This window comes from Procambarus clarkii, chromosome 70, assembly GCF_040958095.1.
Source record: "Procambarus clarkii isolate CNS0578487 chromosome 70, FALCON_Pclarkii_2.0, whole genome shotgun sequence".
Classification (NCBI taxonomy): Eukaryota; Metazoa; Arthropoda; class Malacostraca; order Decapoda; family Cambaridae; genus Procambarus; species Procambarus clarkii.
In genome coordinates this window covers 16,427,132-16,447,922 of record NC_091219.1, presented here as the reverse complement: position 1 = coordinate 16,447,922, position 20,791 = coordinate 16,427,132, and the positions used below count along the sequence as shown (strand labels likewise).

The 20,791-nt window shown below is 40.3% G+C and overlaps 1 protein-coding gene across 6 annotated transcripts in view; it reads left to right on the top strand.

Moving 5' to 3' along the window:
* The window catches only part of LOC123775278 (uncharacterized), a 477,428-nt gene that overhangs the window by 379,028 nt on the left and 77,609 nt on the right, over positions 1 to 20,791 (top strand). For all 6 annotated transcript variants that reach the window (XM_069311593.1, XM_069311592.1, XM_069311596.1 and 3 more), the window contains one exon: positions 86 to 19,795. In XM_069311593.1, the coding sequence (XP_069167694.1) occupies positions 86 to 19,795 (19,710 nt within the window). The remainder of the gene's footprint in view (positions 1 to 85; positions 19,796 to 20,791) is intronic.

Sequence of the window (20,791 nt, the reverse complement as noted above, 5' to 3'; positions counted from 1 at the left end):
TCATCAGGAAGCATGTGTAAATATCCTCATAGTGCATCTACAGGAAGTCTGCTTTGCAGTTAACCTAAGCTGAAATTCATTATAGGAGATCCTGGCGAATGAAATGATGCGGGAAGAAACTGAGAAACAAGAGGCAAATAAGGATTATGAGAGTACAATTGCTAGTGTAGAATCTGTCCAGCTTCATCAGCATCCCAGTATAAGTGCAGACCAACTCAAGAAAAAGGAATTTACTACTATCACTACAGAAACTTTCACAGAACCAGAAATTACAACAGTTTATAAGGTTATGAGAAGGAGGATCATTAAAAAGATTACATTAGTTGATGGTGTACCAGTAGAAACAGAGGAAGTTATTGAAGAGCCAAGTGACGATAAAGGAGAGCCAAGTGCCTCAGACACCACAACTACTGTCGTGAGAGCCATTCGTCGAAGAAGCATCACAAAGACAATCATCATTGACGGTAAACCAGTGGAAATCAAAGAAGTAGTTGAAGAACCAGAAGATGTTGCTGAGGAACTAGTTGAAGAGGGTTCAGTGGATCACAGCAAAATGTTGAAGAGCTTGGAACATGAAGGAAAGTTTTTGGATTCAGCAGAGGAAGTAATGGAACCTGATACATTTAACCCTCAAACTGTAATCACTACACATCAAGACATTAGAAGAATAATAAAAAGAATTGTGATGATTAATGGTAAGGCTATTGAAATTGAGGAATTTGAAGACCCACAGAATGTCAAGCATGAAGATTTCCAAGGAAATTCTCCAGATGATGAAGTGGATAATATTACCAGTCCCAATATAAACAGTCCCAAATCCTTTACTAAAGAAAAATTAGCTGAACCAGCTACCACAACAACTACTCGTAAATTTGATGACAAAAGGATAATAACAAAAATTTTATTTGTTGATGGTAAACCTATAGACTCTGAAGAAGTAGTAGAACCAAAAAATATTACTGAGGAAATGCTGCAAGGTCTGCCAGCTGACTCCGTGATTACTGAGACAATCACAGAACCTGAGGTGACCACTGTCCACAAAATCATTCGAAGAAGAATAATCAAGAAGATTATTATGGTTGATGGTAAACCAGTAGAGACTGAGGAAGTTGTTGAAGAACCAGAAGATGCAACTGAGGAAATGCTGCAAGATCTGCCTGCTGACTCAGTCATTACTGAGACAATCACAGAACCTGAGGTGACCACTGTCCACAAAATCATAAGAAGGAGAATAATCAAGAAGATAATTATGATTGATGGTAAACCAGTAGAGACTGAGGAAGTTGTAGAAGAACCAGAAGAGGTTACTGAGGAAATGCTGAAAGATCTGCCAGCTGACTCCGTGATTACTGAGACAATCACAGAACCTGAGGTGACCACTGTCCACAAAATCATTAGAAGGAGAATAATCAAGAAGATAATTATGATTGATGGTAAACCAGTAGAGACTGAGGAAGTTGTAGAAGAACCAGAAGAGGTTACAGAGGAAATGCTGAAAGATCTGCCAGCTGACTCTGTGATTACTGAGACAATCACAGAACCTGAGGTGACCACTGTCCACAAAATCATTAGAAGGAGAATAATCAAGAAGATAATTATTATTGATGGTAAACCAGTAGAGACTGAGGAAGTTGTAGAAGAACCGGAAGAGGTTACTGAGGAAATGCTGCTAGGTCTGTCAGCTGACTCAGTCATTACTGAGACATTCACAGAACCTGAGGTGACGACTGTCCACAAAATCATTAGGAGAATAATCAAGAAGATAATTATGGTTGATGGTAAACCAGTAGAGACTGAGGAAGTTGTAGAAGAACCAGAAGAGGTTACTGAGGAAATGCTGAAAGATCTGCCAGTTGACTCCATGATTACTGAGACAATCACAGAACCTGAGGTGACCACTGTCCACAAAATCATTAGAAGGAGAATAATCAAGAAGATAATTATGATTGATGGTAAACCAGTAGAGACTGAGGAAGTTGTAGAAGAACCGGAAGATGCAACTGAGGAAATGCTGCAAGATCTGCCTGTTGACTCAGTCATTACTGAGACAATCACAGAACCTGAGGTGACCACTGTCCACAAAATCATTAGAAGGAGAATAATCAAGAAGATAATTATGATTGATGGTAAACCAGTAGAGACTGAGGAAGTTGTAGAAGAACCGGAAGAGGTTACTGAGGAAATGCTGAAAGATCTGCCAGCTAACTCCGTGATTACTGAGACAATCACAGAACCTGAGGTGACCACTGTCCACAAAATCATTAGAAGGAGAATAATCAAGAAGATAATTATGATTGATGGTAAACCAGTAGAGACTGAGGAAGTTGTAGAAGAACCGGAAAAGGTTACTGAGGAAATGCTGAAAGATCTGCCAGCTGACTCCGTGATTACTGAGACAATCACAGAACCTGAGGTGACCACTGTCCACAAAATCATTAGAAGGAGAATAATCAAGAAGATAATTATGATTGATGGTAAACCAGTAGAGACTGAGGAAGTTGTAGAAGAACCGGAAGAGGTTACTGAGGAAATGCTGAAAGATCTGCCAGCTGACTCTGTGATTACTGAGACAATCACAGAACCTGAGGTGACCACTGTCCACAAAATCATTAGAAGGAGAATAATCAAGAAGATTATTATGGTTGATGGTAAACCAGTAGAGACTGAGGAAGTTGTAGAAGAACCAGAAGATGCAACTGAGGAAATGCTGCAAGATCTGCCTGCTGACTCAGTCATTACTGAGACAATCACAGAACCTGAGGTGACCACTGTCCACAAAATCATTAGAAGGAGAATAATCAAGAAGATAATTATGGTTGATGGTAAACCAGTGGAGACTGAGGAAGTTGTAGAAGAACCAGAAGAGGTTACTGAGGAAATGCTGCAAGGTCTGTCAGCTGACTCAGTCATTACTGAGACAATCACAGAACCTGAGGTGACGACTGTCCACAAAATCATTAGAAGGAGAATAATCAAGAAGATAATTATGGTTGATGGTAAACCAGTAGAGACTGAGGAAGTTGTAGAAGAACCAGAAGACGTTACTGAGGAAATGCTGCAAGGTCTGCCAACTGACTCAGTCATTACTGAAACAATCACAGAGCCTGAGGTGACGACTGTCCACAAAATCATTAGAAGGAGAATAATCAGGAAGATAATTATGGTTGATGGTAAACCAGTAGAGACTGAGGAAGTTGTAGAAGAACCAGAAGAGGTTACTGAGGAAATGCTGAAAGATCTGCCAGTTGACTCCATGATTACTGAGACAATCACAGAACCTGAGGTGACCACTGTCCACAAAATCATTAGAAGGAGAATAATCAAGAAGATTATTATGGTTGATGGTAAACCAGTAGAGACTGAGGAAGTTGTAGAAGAACCAGAAGATGCAACTGAGGAAATGCTGCAAGATCTGCCTGCTGACTCAGTCATTACTGAGACAATCACAGAACCTGAGGTGACCACTGTCCACAAAATCATTAGAAGGAGAATAATCAAGAAGATAATTATGGTTGATGGTAAACCAGTGGAGACTGAGGAAGTTGTAGAAGAACCAGAAGAGGTTACTGAGGAAATGCTGCAAGGTCTGTCAGCTGACTCAGTCATTACTGAGACAATCACAGAACCTGAGGTGACGACTGTCCACAAAATCATTAGAAGGAGAATAATCAAGAAGATAATTATGGTTGATGGTAAACCAGTAGAGACTGAGGAAGTTGTAGAAGAACCAGAAGACGTTACTGAGGAAATGCTGCAAGGTCTGCCAACTGACTCAGTCATTACTGAAACAATCACAGAGCCTGAGGTGACGACTGTCCACAAAATCATTAGAAGGAGAATAATCAGGAAGATAATTATGGTTGATGGTAAACCAGTAGAGACTGAGGAAGTTGTAGAAGAACCAGAAGAGGTTACTGAGGAAATGCTGAAAGATCTGCCAGTTGACTCCATGATTACTGAGACAATCACAGAACCTGAGGTGACCACTGTCCACAAAATCATTAGAAGGAGAATAATCAAGAAGATTATTATGGTTGATGGTAAACCAGTAGAGACTGAGGAAGTTGTAGAAGAACCAGAAGATGCAACTGAGGAAATGCTGCAAGATCTGCCTGCTGACTCAGTCATTACTGAGACAATCACAGAACCTGAGGTGACCACTGTCCACAAAATCATTAGAAGGAGAATAATCAAGAAGATAATTATGGTTGATGGTAAACCAGTAGAGACTGAGGAAGTTGTAGAAGAACCAGAAGAGGTTACTGAGGAAATGCTGCAAGGTCTGCCAGCTGACTCGGTCATTACTGAGACAATCACGGAACCTGAGGTGACCACTGTCCACAAAATCATTAGAAGGAGAACAATTAAGAAGATTATTATGGTTGATGGTAAACCAGTAGAGACTGAGGAAGTTGTAGAAGAACCAGAAGAGGTTACTGAGGAAATGCTGAAAGATCTGCCAGTTGACTCCATGATTACTGAGACAATCACAGAACCTGAGGTGACCACTGTCCACAATATCATTAGAAGGAGAATAATCAAGAAGATAATTATGATTGATGGTAAACCAGTAGAGACTGAGGAAGTTGTAGAAGAACCAGAAGAGGTTACTGAGGAAATGCTGAAAGATCTGCCAGCTGACTCCGTGATTACTGAGACAATCACAGAACCTGAGGTGACCACTGTCCACAAAATCATTAGAAGGAGAATAATCAAGAAGATAATTATGATTGATGGTAAACCAGTAGAGACTGAGGAAGTTGTAGAAGAACCAGAAGAGGTTACTGAGGAAATGCTGCTTGGTCTGTCAGCTGACTCAGTCATTACTGAGACAATCACAGAGCCTGAGGTGACGACTGTCCACAAAATCATTAGAAGGAGAATAATCAGGAAGATAATTATGGTTGATGGTAAACCAGTAGAGACTGAGGAAGTTGTAGAAGAACCAGAAGAGGTTACTGAGGAAATGCTGAAAGATCTGCCAGTTGACTCCATGATTACTGAGACAATCACAGAACCTGAGGTGACCACTGTCCACAAAATGATCAGAAGGAGAATAATCAAGAAGATAATTATGGTTGATGGTAAACCAGTAGAGACTGAGGAAGTTGTAGAAGAACCAGAAGAGGTTACTGAGGAAATGCTGCAAGGTCTGCCAGCTGACTCAGTCATTACTGAGACAATCACAGAACCTGAGGTGACCACTGTCCACAAAATCATTAGAAGGAGAATAATTAAGAAGATTATTATGGTTGATGGTAAACCAGTAGAGACTGAGGAAGTTGTAGAAGAACCAGAAGATGCAACTGAGGAAATGCTACAAGATCTGCCTGCTGACTCAGTCATTACTGAGACAATCACGGAACCTGAGGTGACCACTGTCCACAAAATCATTAGAAGGAGAATAATCAAGAAGATAATTCTGATTGATGGTAAACCAGTAGAGACTGAGGAAGTTGTAGAAGAACCGGAAGAGGTTACTGAGGAAATGCTGAAAGATCTGCCAGCTGACTCCGTGATTACTGAGACAATCACAGAACCTGAGGTGACCACTGTCCACAAAATCATTAGAAGGAGAATAATCAAGAAGATAATTATGATTGATGGTAAACCAGTAGAGACTGAGGAAGTTGTAGAAGAACCGGAAGAGGTTACTGAGGAAATGCTGCAAGGTCTGCCAGCTGACTCCGTGATTACTGAGACAATCACAGAACCTGAGGTGACCACTGTCCACAAAATCATTAGAAGGAGAATAATCAAGAAGATAATTCTGATTGATGGTAAACCAGTAGAGACTGAGGAAGTTGTAGAAGAACCGGAAGAGGTTACTGAGGAAATGCTGAAAGATCTGCCAGCTGACTCCGTGATTACTGAGACAATCACAGAACCTGAGGTGACCACTGTCCACAAAATCATTAGAAGGAGAATAATCAAGAAGATAATTATGATTGATGGTAAACCAGTAGAGACTGAGGAAGTTGTAGAAGAACCAGAAGAGGTTACTGAGGAAATGCTGCTAGGTCTGTCAGCTGACTCGATCATTGCTGAGACATTCACAGAACCTGAGGTGACCACTGTCCATAAAATCATTAAGAGGAAAATAATTAAGAAGGTTATTATGGTTGATGGGAAGCCGGTGGAGACTGAGGAAGATGTAGAAGAACCAGAGGATGAGAGTTTAGAGTCTGTAGATTCTGCTAGTGCTTTACCTACCCATTTGGCAGGAGTCCGTGTAATTAAGAAAAATATTAAAATTAAACGTTGTGTGCACACAGTTGATGGAAGCGACGTGATTGACGAGGAAAGAGCTGAAACACCTGAAGAGATTCATGAGTATCCTTCAGGTATTGGAGCAATGCAGCCAATTACAATACCAATAAGTGATGATGTGGAACGTGTTTCTGGGGTTGCCTCATCATCTTATGACAATGTTCCAGACCAAAAGGCAAGAGTCATTCGGGAACTGAAAATCTTTGGTGGCCAACCAATATTATCGGAAGAAATTCTTGAAGGTGGTGAGCCCTTTGCACCAGGTGATACCCCAGAAGTCAGAAACATTGAGTATCATGTTGTACGAAGATACAAAAAGGTTATTAAGAGAGTCCAGATAATTAATGGAGAGAAGGTTGAAATAGCGGAAGTTGTAGAGGGACCTGAAACTGAGTTTAGCTTGCCAGATGATGGATCAGGTGTGACTGTTACAGAAATGTATGATGGAAATGAGGCTATGCCAAGCCTCCCTGTCAAAACTTCAATAGAAGTCGCTGGCCCTCAACCATTTCCAAATCAACTGGAAGATGGGAGTCAACCTAAAGATATGGAGGATAGAATAAAATCATGTTGGGATGAAGAGTTCTATCCCAGTACTGCTAAACCTACAGAAAAGGAACCAGTGCCCCATAGTACTGATGATGCTCCTCATCTCTTGCAACCAGTTTCACCTGACATAAAGGACGCAGAACTGGATTCATTCCCAGTACCAGATAATTCATTCCTACCACCAGTAGATAAAGATAGCACACCAGAAGATATCATGTCAAACAAACTAAAAAGTATTTGGACTGAAAATGTTTATCCCAAACCAGCTGAAGACACAGAAAATGAGCCTGCAGTGCCACAAACAACTGAACAAGCTCCTCCATTGCCAGGGTATTCACTCACACAGGTGAAAGATACAGAAATAGCTTCATTTCCAGTGCCAGCAGATACGTTCCCATTACCAGTCCATATGGATGAAGATGTACCAAAAGATGGTTTAAAAAGCAGCTATGATGGTGTTTGGGTTGAAGATGTCTACCCAAAACCTGCCAAACTCACCAACGAAGCCCCAATATCACAACCTTGTGAGGAGGCTCCAGCTCTTCCGGTATTGTCAACTGCATTTGAGAAAGATACTGAATTTGACTCATTCCCAGAGCCTTGTGAAGGTCTGTCTAATCCATCTTGGGATGATATAGATCTCAAAGACATTACTCGTGAGATTTCTTTCTCACAAGATAACGAGCCCCAAGCTCAGGAACTTGTTTTAGATAAAGAAAGTTTGCTGTCTGATATAGGAAAGCTCAAATCACCTGATATTCAGGAAACTGAAAATTATAAAGAAGAGTCTTTAATGTCCTTCCCTCTTCCAGTTGAACTGGGAGGATCCGAGCTTATTTCAAAAGTTTTGCCTGCTCGAAAAGATTTTGAAGAAATTCAAGTAAGTCCCTTCCCTTCACCAGAAGGAGATGATGGCATTGCCCAAGTACAAAAATCTTACGAAATCCCGGGTATCTTTACATCTCCTCTTTTTGAAAAGACAACCAGAGAAAAGGTTATTGAGCTGATCAAACCTGAGACTGACATCAAATCACCAGATCTCCCTATGTTACCACCACATATTGAAACCACTGTTATGCCTTTCCCGCAGCCTGTTGGAGACTTCCCACTTGTAACCAAATCACAGTCTCCAGAATTACCAGAAGACTCAAAAGTTGAAAAAAGCATATTCACTATTGAAAACTACCCATCAGTGCCAAGAGGTGACCCTGCACAGACCATCTCGGAGATGATCCATAATGCACCTGCTCCACCAGTGCCAGTTCCAGATTTTGCTAAATTTGAGACTCTTGAGCCTTTTGCAAAGCCCCTAGAGTTTGGTGGAAATGAACCTTCCTTCCCTGAATTAGCAAATAAAGATAGTGACGAATGTGAGCAGTTAGAAGATTCAATGCAAACGGCAACTCTTTCTTGGAGAGTAGAACATTATCAACACCATAATGTAAAAGATGACATCCCAATAATTTCTGATGAATTATTAGGTGCACCATCTTTACCTATTAATGTAATGGAGACTCCTTCCCCAGAAATTAAACCAATATTCCCCGTACCTCAAGGAGAGCATCCTCAGCCTGAATTTATTTTACAAGACAAGAACACAATCAAGAGCCTGCCATCATTTCCAGAAGCTGGAGTTACTGCAGAGGAAGGTAAACCTCCCCCTGAGTTTCCCGAGCATGTTATGGAAGAAGTTAAGCCACATGCCTTCCCTACACCACTCATATCTGAGGCTGGTTATACACCAAAAGAAGTAACATCTACGTCACAGTGGGCAGAGAACGTTTATGTCAAGAGTGAAATTGTTAAAGACAAGCAAGATAACATAGAAGAAAAGTTAGATGTTGAATTATCTCCCCTTCCATCAGAGGAGCCAAAATATTCTGACAAAGACTCTGAATTCCCAGTCCCGGTGGGAGAGCTTACAAAGCCTTCTAAAATATTGGATGAACCACAAGTAGGAACAAGTCCTACTGAAATGTTCAGTGATGTATTATATTCTCATCCATTAAAAGCAGATGAGTTGGGGGTTATTGGAGAACAAGACCTTGTGCAAACGTCACCAGATATACCTGTGTATGAAGAGTTGGTTTCCTCTCCAGTAGCACTTCCATTCCCAGTTTCTGAAAAGCCAAGAGAAGAGCTAGGCATAGGAATGCATGATGATACAAAAGAAGAAATAGAGGACAAGGAAGAGACCCAAATGTTAACAATGCCTGTTCACATAACTAGTACAGAAAAGGAAGGACAAAGTGATGAAGAGACACAGCACTTAGTCGCATCCAAAATTATGCCATGCAATATTGAAAATCAGGAAAAGGAAGAAACTCGTGCATTCCCAGTGCCAGACACTGTTAGTGGTCAAGACGTACCTCAGGACAGTACTCAACAGTCACAATGGACTGAGATACTTTACAGCAAGAGTGAGGAAATTATAGAGGATAAACCTATTCCAGAAGAATTAGATCAAGCAGAGTTATCACTGTTGCCAATGAGTAGGCCAGAACAGTTTGATAATGACATTCCATTCACTTCTCCAGCATGCCAATTCCCACAGCCATCAGGTATGGTTGGGCACCCTGAAAGAGAAGTTGAAGTCAGTCATTTGTATACAGAGACTGTTTTTGATAAACCTGTTGATACATACAAATTTGAGCCTATTGAAGAACAGCAGGAGATGCTACCCTCTCAAAAAGCATTACCTCACTTTAAAGAAACTGTTGCCTCATCTTCAGAAATTCCATTTCCTGAGATTGGTATGCTTCTTGCAAAGGCAGAAAATGTCACGGTAGTGTCAGAGATTGTAGATACTGATGAACAGGATATGAATGTACCCAAATATGTAGAAGAAAGAACAGATGATAAGAAAGTAGTAGAAGTTTTTCCCCAGCCTGTTACTGTCCACACACAGGATACACCACAAGATGTTTTATCAGTTTCACAGTGGACTGGGGCACTTTATGATAGGAAGCAAGTGTTTGTTCATGATATTAGCATTCCTCAAGAGAGCCCTTCTATTGATTTACCTCATATTCCCATGAAACGTCCAGAAGACTCAGATATAAAAATGACCTTCCCTTTCCCTGTTGGAGACATTCCTCAGCCTCTTGAAAGTGAGGAAGAGCTTTCAGACGTAGAAGCACCCAAGTTATTTACAGAAATTTTGTACAGTCATGCTCAAGCTGAGAAAATGCCAAGTCCAATTGTTGAACAAGAAGATTTAAAACAAGCTTCTGTAAATATCCCTGATTACAAAATGACTGAAACAATAGAAGATGATGTACCCTCCTCAGTTCCTGTACCAGTCCATGCACTGCATAATGAAGCTTTCAGTAAAACAGAAGAAAATGTTACACAACCTTTGCCACATAAAAAAGAAACTGTAGAGGAATCTGTCAAAGAATTTTCAGAGCTTAGTTTCAATCCAGCAGACAGACCTATAGAAATTTCTCCTGATTATCTTGCTACTCCTTTGGCAGAAGTTGTTCACCCCATGAAGGATGTTCCAGAGACCAAGGAAATATCTCACAAACAGGATGAGGTTGTGCTAGCACCTGTGCCAATGAATGAATCTGAAGCTCTTACCAGTGTGGCATTCCCAACTCCCTTTGGAGACATACCAGAACCTTCAGACAAGATGGAAGAACCTCGGCCAAGTTTAGAAACAGAGCAATTGTTTTCTAATGTAATTTACACAGAGATAGATGATACAAAGAGGTTTAAACCAATAAAAGAACAAGATATAAAACAAAAACAATTAAGTGAACAAGTGGATGAAGAATCTAAATATGTTGTCTCAGAACCATTCCCAATACATGGAGAGATGCCTGATACTGTAACATATCCACTTTCTCCAAATGAAGTTGAATTCATACACAAAGACAATGTAGAAGACATAACAGAACAAGACACAAATGTGGGAATGATGCCAGGCCCTTACAACACAGAGGAAGTGACTGCTAATATGCCAATAGATGTAGCATATAGTGAGATAGATGAGAGTACACCCGTGGAAATTATCAAAGCCATTGAAAAATATGAAGTCACTGACCAAGAGGTCAAAGGCCTGCCAACTAACTCTGGAATTACAGAGATAATCACAGAACCTCAGGTGACTACAACCTATACAATAATTAGAAGGAGAATCATTAAGAAGATTATAATTGTTGAGGGTAAACCAGTAGAGACTGAAGAAGTGGTAGAAGAACCCGAGGATGTCACTGAGGAAATGCTGCAAGATCTACCAGCTGACTCAGTCATTACTGAGACAGTCACGGAGTCAGGGAAAACTATTGTCCACAAAATCATAAGAAGGAGAATAGTTAAGAAGATTATTATGGTTGATGGTGAACCAGTAGAAACTGAGGAAGTTGTAGAAGAACCAGAAGATGTCACTGAGGAAATGTTACAAAGTCTCCCAGCTGACTTTGCAATTACTAAGATAATCACAGAGCCTGGAGAAAAAGAAGTGGTAATACCAGAAAAAATCATTGATAAACTACCACAAGACCTGCCGGCTGACTCTGGAATTGAGACAATCACAGAATCTGTAGAAACAGAAGTAATGGTAAAACCACAAAAGGTCACAGATATTGTACCACAAAAACTTCCAACTGACTCTGAAACCACTGAGACAATCACAGAACCTGAAGAAACAAAAGTGGTGGCAGAACCAGAAAAAGTCACTAAGAAAGTACCACAAGACCTGCCAGCTGACTCTGGAATTGAGACAATTACAGAACCTGAAGAAACAGAAGTGGTGGTAGAACCAGCTCATTCTGGAACTACTGAGACAATCACAGAACCTGTAAAAACAGAAGTGGTGGTAGAACCAACTGACATTAGAACTACTGACACAGTCACAGAACCAGTAGAAACAGAAGTGGTGGAAGAACCAACTGACTCAGTCATTACAGAGACAATCACAGAGCCTGAGGTGACCACTGTCCACAAAATCATTAGAAGGAGAATAATCAAGAAGATAATTATGGTCGATGGTAAACCAGTAGAGACTGAGGAAGTCGTAGAAGAACCAGAAGAGGTTACTGAGGAAATGCTGCAAGATCTGCCAGCTGACTCAGTCATTACTGAGACAATCACAGAACCTGAGGTGACCACTGTCCACAAAATCATTAGAAGGAGAATATTCAAGAAGATAATTATGGTCGATGGTAAACCAGTAGAGACTGAGGAAGTCGTAGAAGAACCAGAAGAGGTTACTGAGGAAATGCTGCAAGATCTGCCAGCTGACTCAGTCATTACTGAGACAATCACAGAACCTGAGGTGACCACTGTCCACAAAATCATTAGAAGGAGAATAATTAAAAAGATTATTATGGTTGATGGTAAACCAGTAGAGACTGAGGAAGTTGTCGAAGAACCAGAAGATGTTACCGAGGAAATGCTGCAAGGTCTGCCTGCTGACTCGGTCATTACTGAGACAATCACAGAACCTGAGGAGACGACTGTCCACAAAATCATTAGAAGGAGAATAATCAAGAAGATAATTATGGTCGATGGTAAACCAGTAGAGACTGAGGAAGTTGTAGAAGAACCAGAAGATGTCACTGAGGAAATGCTGCAAGACCTGCCTGCTGACTCAGTCATTACTGAGACAATCACAGAGCCTGAGGTGACCACTGTCCACAAAATCATTAGAAGAAGAATAATCAAGAAGATTATTATGGTTGATGGTAAACCAGTAGAGACTGAGGAAGTTGTAGAAGAACCAGAAGATGTTACTGAGGAAATGCTGCAAAATCTGCCTGCTGACTCGGTCATTACTGAGACAATCACAGAACCTGAGGTGACAACTGTCCACAAAATCATTAGAAGGAGAATAATTAAAAAGATAATTATGATTGATGGTAAACCAGTAGAGACTGAGGAAGTTGTAGAAGAGCCAGAAGATGTTACTGAGGAAATGCTGCAAGATCTGCCAGCTGACTCCGTGATTACAGAGACAATCACAGAGCCTGAGGTGACCACTGTCCACAAAATCATTAGAAGAAGAATAATCAAGAAGATTATTATGGTTGATGGTAAACCAGTAGAGACTGAGGAAGTTGTAGAAGAACCAGAAGATGTTACCGAGGAAATGCTGCAAGGTCTGCCAACTGACTCGATCATTACAGAGACAATCACAGAACCTGAGGTGACGACTGTCCACAAAATCATTAGAAGGAGAATAATCAAGAAGATAATTATGGTCGATGGTAAACCAGTAGAGACTGAGGAAGTTGTAGAAGAACCAGAAGATGTCACTGAGGAAATGCTGCAAGACCTGCCTGCTGACTCGGTCATTACTGAGACAATCACAGAACCTGAGGTGACCACTGTCCACAAAATCATTAGAAGAAGAATAATTAAGAAGATTATTATGGTTGATGGTAAACCAGTAGAGACTGAGGAAGTTGTAGAAGAACCAGAAGATGTCACTGAGGAAATGCTGCTAGACCTGCCTGCTGACTCAATCATTACTGAGACAATCACAGAACCTGAGGTGACCACTGTCCACAAAATCATTAGAAGAAGAATAATCAAGAAGATTATTATGGTTGATGGTAAACCAGTAGAGACTGAGGAAGTTGTAGAAGAACCAGAAGATGTTACTGAGGAAATGCTGCAAGATCTGCCTGCTGACTCAGTCATTACTGACACAATCACAGAACCTGAAGTGACGACTGTCCACAAAATCATAAGAAGGAGAATAATTAAGAAGATTATTATGGTTGATGGTGAACCAGTAGAGACTGAGGAAGTAGTAGAAGAACCAGAAGATGTCACTGAGGAAATGTTACAAAGTCTCCCAGCTGACTTTGCAATTACTAAGATAATCACAGAGCCTGGAGAAAAAGAAGTGGTAATACCAGAAAAAATCATTGATAAACTACCACAAGACCTGCCGGCTGACTCTGGAATTGAGACAATCACAGAATCTGTAGAAACAGAAGTAATGGTAAAACCACAAAAGGTCACAGATATTGTACCACAAAAACTTCCAACTGACTCTGAAACCACTGAGACAATCACAGAACCTGAAGAAACAAAAGTGGTGGCAGAACCAGAAAAAGTCACTAAGAAAGTACCACAAGACCTGCCAGCTGACTCTGGAATTGAGACAATTACAGAACCTGAAGAAACAAAAGTGGTGGTAGAACCAGCTCATTCTGGAACTACTGAGACAATCACAGAACCTGTAAAAACAGAAGTGGTGGTAGAACCAACTGACATTAGAACTACTGAGACAGTCACAGAACCAGTAGAAACAGAAGTGGTGGAAGAACCAACTGACTCAGTCATTACAGAGACAATCACAGAACCTGAGGTGACCACTGTCCACAAAATCATTAGAAGGAGAATAATCAAGAAGATAATTATGGTCGATGGTAAACCAGTAGAGACTGAGGAAGTCGTAGAAGAACCAGAAGAGGTTACTGAGGAAATGCTGCAAGGTCTGCCTGCTGACTCAGTCATTACTGAGACAATCACAGAACCTGAGGTGACCACTGTCCACAAAATCATTAGTAGGAGAATAATTAAAAAGATTATTATGGTTGATGGTAAACCAGTAGAGACTGAGGAAGTTGTCGAAGAACCAGAAGATGTTACCGAGGAAATGCTGCAAGGTCTGCCATCTGACTCGATCATTACAGAGACAATCACAGAACCTGAGGTGACGACTGTCCACAAAATCATTAGAAGGAGAATAATCAAGAAGATAATTATGGTCGATGGTAAACCAGTAGAGACTGAGGAAGTTGTAGAAGAACCAGAAGATGTCACTGAGGAAATGCTGCAAGACCTGCCTGCTGACTCAGTCATTACTGAGACAATCACAGAACCTGAGGTGACCACTGTCCACAAAATCATTAGAAGAAGAATAATCAAGAAGATTATTATGGTTGATGGTAAACCAGTAGAGACTGAGGAAGTTGTAGAAGAACCAGAAGATGTTACTGAGGAAATGCTGCAAAATCTGCCTGCTGACTCGGTCATTACTGAGACAATCACAGAACCTGAGGTGATGACTGTCCACAAAATCATTAGAAGGAGAATAATTAAAAAGATAATTATGATTGATGGTAAACCAGTAGAGACTGAGGAAGTTGTAGAAGAACCAGAAGAGGTTACTGAGGAAATGCTGCAAGGTCTGCCTGCTGACTCAGTCATTACTGAGACAATCACAGAACCTGAGGTGACCACTGTCCACAAAATCATTAGAAGGAGAATAATCAAGAAGATTATTATGGTTGATGGTAAACCAGTAGAGACTGAGGAAGTTGTAGAAGAACCAGAAGAGGTTACTGAGGAAATGCTGCAAGGTCTGCCAACTGACTCAGTCATTACTGAGACAATCACAGAGCCTGAGGTGACCACTATCCACAAAATCATTAGAAGAAGAATAATCAAGAAGATTATTATGGTTGATGGTAAACCAGTAGAGACTGAGGAAGTTGTAGAAGAACCAGAAGATGTCACTGAGGAAATGCTGCAAGATCTGCCAACTGACTCAGTCATTACTGAGACAATCACAGAACCTGAAGTGACGACTGTCCACAAAATCATTAGAAGGAGAATAATCAAGAAGATAATTATGGTCGATGGTAAACCAGTAGAGACTGAGGAAGTTGTAGAAGAACCAAAAGATGTTACTGTGGAAATGCTGCAAGGTCTGCCTGCTGACTCAGTCGTTACTGAGACAATCACAGAACCTGAGGTGACCACTGTCCACAAAATCATTAGAAGGAGAATAATCAAGAAGATTATTATGGTTGATGGTAAACCAGTAGAGACTGAGGAAGTTGTAGAAGAACCGGAAGAGGTTACTGAGGAAATGCTGCAAGGTCTGCCAACTGACTCTGTCATTACTGAGACAATCACAGAACCTGAGGTGACGACTGTCCACAAAATCATTAGAAGGAGAATAATTAAGAAGATTATTATGGTTGATGGTAAACCAGTAGAGACTGAGGAAGTTGTAGAAGAACCGGAAGAGGTTACTGAGGAAATGCTGCAAGGTCTGCCAACTGACTCTGTCATTACTGAGACAATCACAGAACCTGAGGTGACCACTGTCCACAAAATCATAAGAAGGAGAATAATTAAGAAGATTATTATGGTTGATGGTAAACCAGTAGAGACTGAGGAAGTAGTAGAAGAACCGGAAGAGGTTACTGAGGAAATGCTGCAAGATCTGCCTGTTGATTCAGTTATTTCTAAGACAATCACAGTGCCTGAGGAAACAATTATTAAAGAAATTTCGAAGAGCATATCGAAAAAAATTGTTTTAGTTGATGGTCAACCGGTGGAGAAGGAAGATGTTTTAGAAGAGCCAGAGTTCTCTGAAGAAAGTGCCTTAGATTATCCAAAAGCCACTGATAATGATGCTCTTTATCAAACTGATACAATCATTTCTCCACATATGGTCAGGAGACAAATAATAAAGAAAGTCATAAACATTGATGGGGAACCTGTGGAAGTGGATGATGTTGAGGAACCTGTGGATGAAAATGTTGAGGAACCTGTGAAAGTGGATGATGTTGAGGAACCTATGGGTGAAAATGTTGAGGAACCTGTGGATGAAAATGTTGAGGAACCTGTGGAAGTAGATGATGTTGAGGAACCTATGGGTGAAAATGTTGAGGAACCTGTGGAAGTAGATGATGTTGAGGAAGCTGTGGATGATGCTGAAGCTTGTGAAAGTGAAGTACCAGATTCTGAGCAGTACATGATGAAACCAGAGGACACCACAACCATCATTCATACAGTAATTAGGAAGAGCATTGTCAAGAAAATCATAATAATTGATGGTAAACCTGTAGAGATTGAGGAAGTTATTGATGAACCTGAGGATGTTAATGAAATGTCACAAAGTAGCCTCCCTCTTGAAGCTAGGAAAGGTGATATCTCTTCTTACCCTGAGTTACACCCTGATAATAAAGAATTAATTATTGATCATTTCCCACAGCCAGCAAAGGATTCCTTAACAGATCCCAAAGATGCAGGTAATATATATCTATGGCAAGAGCAGCTTTACCCACAAGAGATGCCACAGCAACATGCTCATCTCCCTGAAGACCAAGATGCTGCTCCTGCACTACCAGAGCATCCCAAAGAACCTCCTGTTGATGACTTGCCAGTGTTCCCTAGATACCAAGAAAGGTTCTCTCTTCCACATGTAAGCCATGAACAGCCTCTTGAGTCACCTGAAGCTCCAGTTCTCTTTGAGGATGTGATGTATGAAATTCCAACACCATCTTTAGGTTTAGAGAGCATTGTGATTGAAACTCAGCCTCCCGTTTCAGCACCTATTTATGAGGAAAAAGAGGTAATTATAGAACCTGAGCTCCCTATTCTAAAGCTCAAGCTTAAGACTGAAGAGGTACAAGAACAGCAAGATCTTGCTGCAGATGCCCAGCCGATATCCATTGCTCCTGATTCTACAGTAAAAGCAGCAGATAAATTGCAGCTCATTTTCTCTGAGCCTGAATATGAAGTAATAGACACCAAGGTTGAGTCTCCTTTATCAGCTCCAGAACCTCCTGTCTCATATCTTGCAAAGGTGGTGGAAGATAAGCAGGCCTTAGATCTAGCTAAAATGCCAGAATATGAAGTGAAAGAGGCTGATGATATTGTCAAAGTAACAGAAAATATAATGGATATCATTGAACCTCCTCATTCAGACATTACACCTGATGAAGCTGTTCAGACTCAGGCATCTGATTTAGAACATAAAGCTACAGCACAAGAGCCTAAATTTGCAATATATGAGTTTAAATTGGAGAAGGATATTATCTCAATTCCAGATGACAAGATTGAAGTTTTCAAAGAAGCTCAGTTCTCAATGCCAGTTTCAGATCAAGCAGTAACATGTGCAGAAAAAGATCAGGATATTGAAGCAAGTCCCCCAAAAAGTTCTGAAAAGGTTTTATTGCAAAAAGCATCATCAGATGCACAAAGAATGTCCTCGCCTGATGAGGACACAGATATACCATTGTCTGATGAACCAAGTGCTCTAGAAGCACGAGAAGTAAGCAAGCTTGATACTGAAGAAAAATCTAAAGATATATCAAGATCAGAATCAGGAGTTTCAATTGTAATAACACCCGCTGATGAAATAGGTGATACTGATGAAAATGATATTAGTAATATATCACATGATGACACAAGTTCTGTTGAAGACGAAATGTATACTCCTGAGGAAAGTACTCACATAGACCTGAAAGCTGATGATACAGTATCTGTATTACAAGACAGCGAGTATACAGAGATGACTCCATTGGAGCAAAGCATACAAGCCATTGAAGAGCCTAAAGAGTTAGTACCGGAGACAAAAAGTGTTACTCCTGAGAGGAAAGAAATTCTTAAAGAAGCAGATGAGACCCCCATGGATGGTTCTACTAGAGAAAAGTCACCCCTTAGTTTGTATACTGCACACTTGGATGATCAATTTGTCACCAGTATTGAAGTTTCATCTTTACCCACTGTGGAAGGAATACATCCAAGAGATGTCTCTCAGGTTATTTCTGGTGAACTGATTGATGAACACACAGCAGGACCACCTGAAGTAAAGCCTCGGAGTGTGTTGCCCACACCTAATGACCATCAAGTCGTCAAAACACATGAGTTCCTGCCATCTGGGGAGTCTGAAATCAAGCAAGACTTGCAGGTAACATTACTAGAAAATCAAAGTGTTATGGAAGAGCAACCTTTGGTTGAAGAATTAACAATTACTGAAGAATGGCAAACCATATTTGCTATTCTAAAACGCCGTCAAAATTTAAGGGAACAATCAACTTCAGTGGCCCCCACTACTACACTAATGTTAACTCCTTCAACTCAACCTTCAAGTAAAGAGCAAGGGGAGCAAGTTGATACAAATCTAAGCTTGTTACAATTGGCAATAGAAAAGAAGGATGTTGTTGTGGTACAGAAAGTAATTATTTCCATAGTTGAAACTGTAAGTACATGGTTGGAAACTATCGAGTACAGAATTTATGCAATAAGGAAAACCGAAGATGTTGAAGAAAGGACAAGACAGTATGAGTACTTGCGTACTGAACTCTTCATTGTAGAGGAGAAACTAACAGTCCTTGAGAATGTGACAAAATCTGCTGTAAAGGTTCTTAGTGAAGAAACCATTGTTACTATCATAGAAACAGTGAAATATTTACGTCAACAGGTCAGCCATGTTGAAAAAGTGCGACAGAATGAACAAGAAGATCTTGCTCACGTGGAGGAGCGTTATGCACAATATCTCACAGCAGTTACTGATGCTGAACAAGAAGTATCCAAACTTAAGTGTCAACTTGGTGAGATTCAGGAAACTCAAATGTCACCTGAGGAAAGACTCACAAAATTAGAATTGCTGCTCACCACTAATGAAGAAACAAGGGACCGTATCACACAGTTATTGCTTAACTCGCATGATCTCAAACAAGCCCCAGGTCGACAAGTTGGCGATGAGCTGGCGGCTATTCAGACTGAGCTCTGTGATGTTCACGACTCTGTTGAAAAGGAGTTGGACAATCATCTGCGGCTCACAACTACCACCACCGAGTATGAAGAAACTCTCATGGAACTTGCACATCTTATTGAAATGGCAGAAACAATTTTAGAAGCAAGAGTTGTTGCTCGAGATCATAGTCACTTAATTGATACGATTACCAAGCACAAGAAGCTATTCCTCTCCCTTCGTCAATGCCAGAAAGTATTAGAATCACTAGACACCGCTTTGGAGCCCAGCTCTCGTGTTCACTACCAGCAATTGTACTCTCGGTCCTATTTAAGGGCTTCAAGATTGTTGGACAAGGCAACACAGCGCAACCATCAGCTCTCTCTCCTGGAGGCTGAATGGATGCGCCTACTTAACCAATTGAAAGAAGAGGAAGTTTGGATGGTGTCAGCAGCGGAGCAGGTTACCCAACTTCACATTGTGTCTGCTGACACGTACGAAGACAACACAAATACATGCAAGGTTAGCAGTTCATTGTCTTTTACTATGCTTTACAGATAATACTTACATAATGTGTTAATAACTTTTTAATTTAACAATAAAATATTGTATTATTATTATTATTATAATTGTTGTTGTTAAAATATCGTATCACATTTGATAACTGTCATAATGCAATTTTTCTCATAGATAATTTAAAAAAATACAAAATTTATTCAGTATAAATGATTTTATATAGTTTTATTTATTTGCTTATTTTGGAATCACTCTTTCTTGTAGAGATATGTTACTGAATATAACCGAAAATGTCAGACCACTGATTCTGTTACGAATCTTTCTTATATTTCTTATCTTCTTCATTTGGGAGGTTAAAAAATTAACTCTTATAAGTTTATTTTACAATTTTATTGGCCCTGATGTTTGTCATTAATGATGTATTTCACTGAAATTGTGATCAATATTTTTGGAAGCAAGGGGAAAGTGAATACAAATTAGCAGCGATGATTGTATATATTTCCTGTATGATGATGTGAGTGAGGTATTCCCTGGTCAAGGGAACTGGGTAGTTATGCTCTGCACTATCATTTGGTTGTCTGGGGTAGTTGGTGTGGTGTGGGCTGGTATCTACAAGACATCTTGTGGTCTTGTAGATACATGTAGTAGGAAACACTTAAGTGTTAACAGGCTCTTGTTGGCAAGCATTTGATATGTAGTACTTCAGTTATGTCTAATCTTCTGTTGTTGTTGTATCTGTCAATTATTTTGATGTTGCTGATCAGGATATTTCTGGTTATAGTCTTTTTATGTGTAGAAATAGTGATTTTTGATAGAGCTCTGTTGTTGACCAGAGCCAGAACCTGGCCCCCTCAGAGAAGTGCAGAGAGCAGTGGGCCATGAACACTTTACGAATAGTTTACATTTAAAGTATGTCATAGTTGCTATCGACCAGTGAAGGCACCCACAAAGGTAGGCAAAACAAAAAGACCACTGATAGGTTGCAGTTTTCAACCAATGTCC